Source organism: Apium graveolens, chromosome 2 (assembly GCF_009905375.1).
Source record: "Apium graveolens cultivar Ventura chromosome 2, ASM990537v1, whole genome shotgun sequence".
NCBI lineage: Eukaryota > Viridiplantae > Streptophyta > Magnoliopsida > Apiales > Apiaceae > Apium > Apium graveolens.
This window is the reverse complement of record NC_133648.1, coordinates 197,701,897-197,705,287: the sequence shown is the minus strand read 5'-3', so window position 1 is coordinate 197,705,287 and position 3,391 is coordinate 197,701,897. Positions and strand designations below refer to the sequence as shown.

Genomic DNA, 3,391 nt, shown 5'->3' with positions numbered 1-3,391 from the left:
TATTAAAGAGCTCACTCGTGATCAATTATGCATAACACATATTTTTTTCTTTTCCTTACAGTTTTTTTCTTTTTTTCTTTTTTTCAATGATTCTGAATGAGTGTGTTTCGCTCCATCTCATTCAACCCCGGACTACTCATAAAATATGAGCCGACTACTAGCCATTCGACACCTAGATTTATTCACAATAAGCAATGATATCCAAGTTTTTACCTAGTTTAATAATCAGTGTTACTTCATCATTACGGGAATAACACAAATTCTAAATATAACCAAGTGATTAAATCTCAACAAGTAAACAAGTATGATCATTATCTAGTTCGAAAGCAACCTATAAGACTTGTGAATAAATTTTGCTATTGGGCATGCAATTCAATTCATTAGGACTTAGATATCCCTCTATTCGACATCAGTACACTGAAATTAACATCAACAAATCGATCAGAAATAACGCAACCTAAGGGATCATGTTATATGCATGTGAATATAACTAAATGGACTCACATACAAACACTAAAAAATAATATGCAAAATAGATATGACCTAAATGAACAATCATGCAAAAAAAATATGAATGCACTACAACTAATCATGCAAAATGTATCTATATGGACTCAACACACACTACTAATTCTTACATTATCACCCCCAAACTTAAAATATTCAATGTCCCCATTGAAGGTAATAATAAGGATACAAGGCATACCTAGTCATCAGAAAGGTTAGCCTCCTTGGGTGGAGTATCAGGAGGCGGGTACACAGAATCAGCTCCAAAAACAGGCCAATCGACCTCGACACCAGTGGCTCGGAAAGCATTACCCAAAGCCTGTGTCAAATCTGTTGCAAAACAACTGTGCAAGTCATGCATCACATCCATGCGCCTCGTCAATTACCTGTTTTATGCCTCTCCAAGTCCAGAACGCTCCCCTGTTTGCTGAGCACGAGAAGATCAAGTGGCTCCATACGAAGCTCTAGTGGCAGCTTGACGTTCCTGGGAAGAACTTCCAGCATAAGTCTGATCAGCTGGCTGGCCACCTGGAAAATGATCATATGTGTAGCCCAAGACCTTCTCGTCGGCTTTACTGCCATATTATTCTTTCATCTGCTTAATCGTCGAGCTATCGGTGAGAGCACTCGGCATCTGTAGCTACTCATGCTTAGGCCTCCTAACACCGATCGTGGTGTATAATATCGTAATAATGGAGGCATGAGGAATCGTCCCCGTGGTCCTTCATTGCATGAAACACAACATGTTATGATGAATCACAAAACCGAGATGCACATACTCTTCATTCAGAATTCCCCAAAGTAAAATAGCACGATCCACGGTAACCTCGTGCGAGTGCAAAGATGGAATGATATTTGCGCACATAAACAGATTCCACACCCTGACATACCGGTTCATACACGAAGAAGGAAAAGTAAGCGGCTCATTCATGCCCGTGTTGTACATCCACTCTGTCCCAGGAACAAACAACTCAGCCACAATATAATCCAGATCAAAATCGTCCCTCATCTTTTGTACCCAATCTTGAGCAGTAGACTTCCTCGCGGGTTGATTTATAACCCTACGAATAGCCTAAGGGGTATAATTAACCGTCAACCCACGAACCACAGAAAACCCATTCTTATCCGCTTTGGCATTTGCATAAAATTCCCGCACAATGCTCATCGGGACTGCAACGGGTGTCTCACAGAAATTTTTCGAGCTGAACTCAACAATCAATTGAGCTTCCCATCCTTCGTCGTGGGCAAGAAATCCCTCACCTTCGCAATCGACTTAGACATCAACCTATTAAACTCTGCATGTGCCTCCGGAGAAGAAAATCTATTCACCGAGCCACCCATGCTAGATTCCTCGGTAGCCAAGGGATGAGTGCTACTATTCCCTGTGGTTCTTGCTCTCTTAGGTGCCATAACAATAGTAAAATAAAGATTTGGGTGAGAGTAGTGTATAGAATAAGCTAGGGTTTTGAGAATATAGAATATGTATCTATAATGAGAGAATATGTATATATATAGGATAGGTAAAGGGATGGGTAGGGTTTAAAAGTGTTTAGGATATAGAATTAGGGTAGAAATAGGTTAAGAATTCAGGTAGGGAGTGATTTTTTCTGATTTTTCTCTTCTTTTTTTCTTTTCCAAGGGGTTAGCGCGGCCGCCCCACTTCTAGTACAGGCGCATCGTGTTTCTGGAGAACTCGCGCGGCCACCCCGCTTCTAGCGCGGGTGCACCGTGCTTCTGGAAAATTTTAGATTTTTTTTTTGCTTTTTTCTTTTTTTTCGAACCTACTATACAACAAACATGGGTTGCCTCTCACGAAGCGCTTGATTTATGTTGCTAGCTTGATGTGAATCTTCGAATCAAGTTGTCGAAAGAACGGCGGTCACCACCTCACGGTTCGCCGTATTACCATAGCAATGCTTCAACCTCTGACCATTTACCTTGAATGCTTGGTCGGGATGCTTATCGAAAATCTCTACAGCTCCATGTGGAAACACATCTTTGACAATGAACGAACCTGACCACCTTAACCTAAGCTTCCCTGGAAAAAGTAGGAGACGAGCATTGAATAATAGAACTTGCTGACCAGGCGCCAATGACTTGTGCATTAACATCCCATCATGCCATCTCTTAACCTTCTCCTTTTAAACCTTGTTGTTTTCAAATGCCCGAAGATAAAACTCATCGAGTTTGTTAAGTTGAAGCATTATTTTCTCACCAGCAGCTGCCATGTCCAGATTCAGCTTCATTAAAGCCCAATACGCTCTATGCTCTAGCTCCGCAGGCAAATGACACACCTTCCCATACACCAACTGGAAAGCTGACATTCCTAGAGGAGTCTTATATGCTATTCTATAGGCCCACACAGCTTCATCTAGCTTCATCGACCAATCCTTCCTTGATGGACTCACAACTTTCTCCAAGATTCGCTTGATCTCTCAATTCGACATGTCAGCTTGTCAATTAGTTTAACGATGGTAAGTTGTGGCAACACAATGATTCACATGATATCTTTCCATTAACCCAGTGAACTTGCGATTACAGAAATGCAATCCCTCATCACTGATTATAACCCTTGGAGTACTTAAACGTGTGAATATCTATTTACGAAGAAAATTTATCACCACCTTCACATCATTGGTTGGCAAGGTTTTAACCTCAACCCATTTAGACACATAATCCACCGCCAAAAGAATATACTGATTATTGCATGACGAGACAAATGGCCCTATGAAGTCGATTCCCCAAATATTGAAAATCTCAACTTCAAGAAGAACATTGAGAGGCACATCTTGACACGAATTGATAAGCATCCTTAAACAAAGTAGGCCAAAAAAATCCCGCTTGAAGAACACGGGCAACTATCTTCTCTCCAGCATAATGACCA

At 41.0% G+C, this 3,391-nt stretch overlaps 1 protein-coding gene across 1 annotated transcript; it reads right to left on the bottom strand.

The window, feature by feature from the left end:
• Nucleotides 1-2,363: 2,363 nt before the first annotated feature.
• On the bottom strand, nt 2,364-2,888 carry LOC141696221 (uncharacterized). Its single transcript, XM_074500396.1, has 2 exons — nt 2,723-2,888; nt 2,364-2,545 (listed from the first exon to the last, which is right to left on the bottom strand). The coding sequence occupies exons 1-2, from the start codon at nt 2,886-2,888 to the stop codon at nt 2,364-2,366; spliced, it is 348 nt and encodes a 115-aa protein (XP_074356497.1).
• Nucleotides 2,889-3,391: the final 503 nt, after the last annotated feature.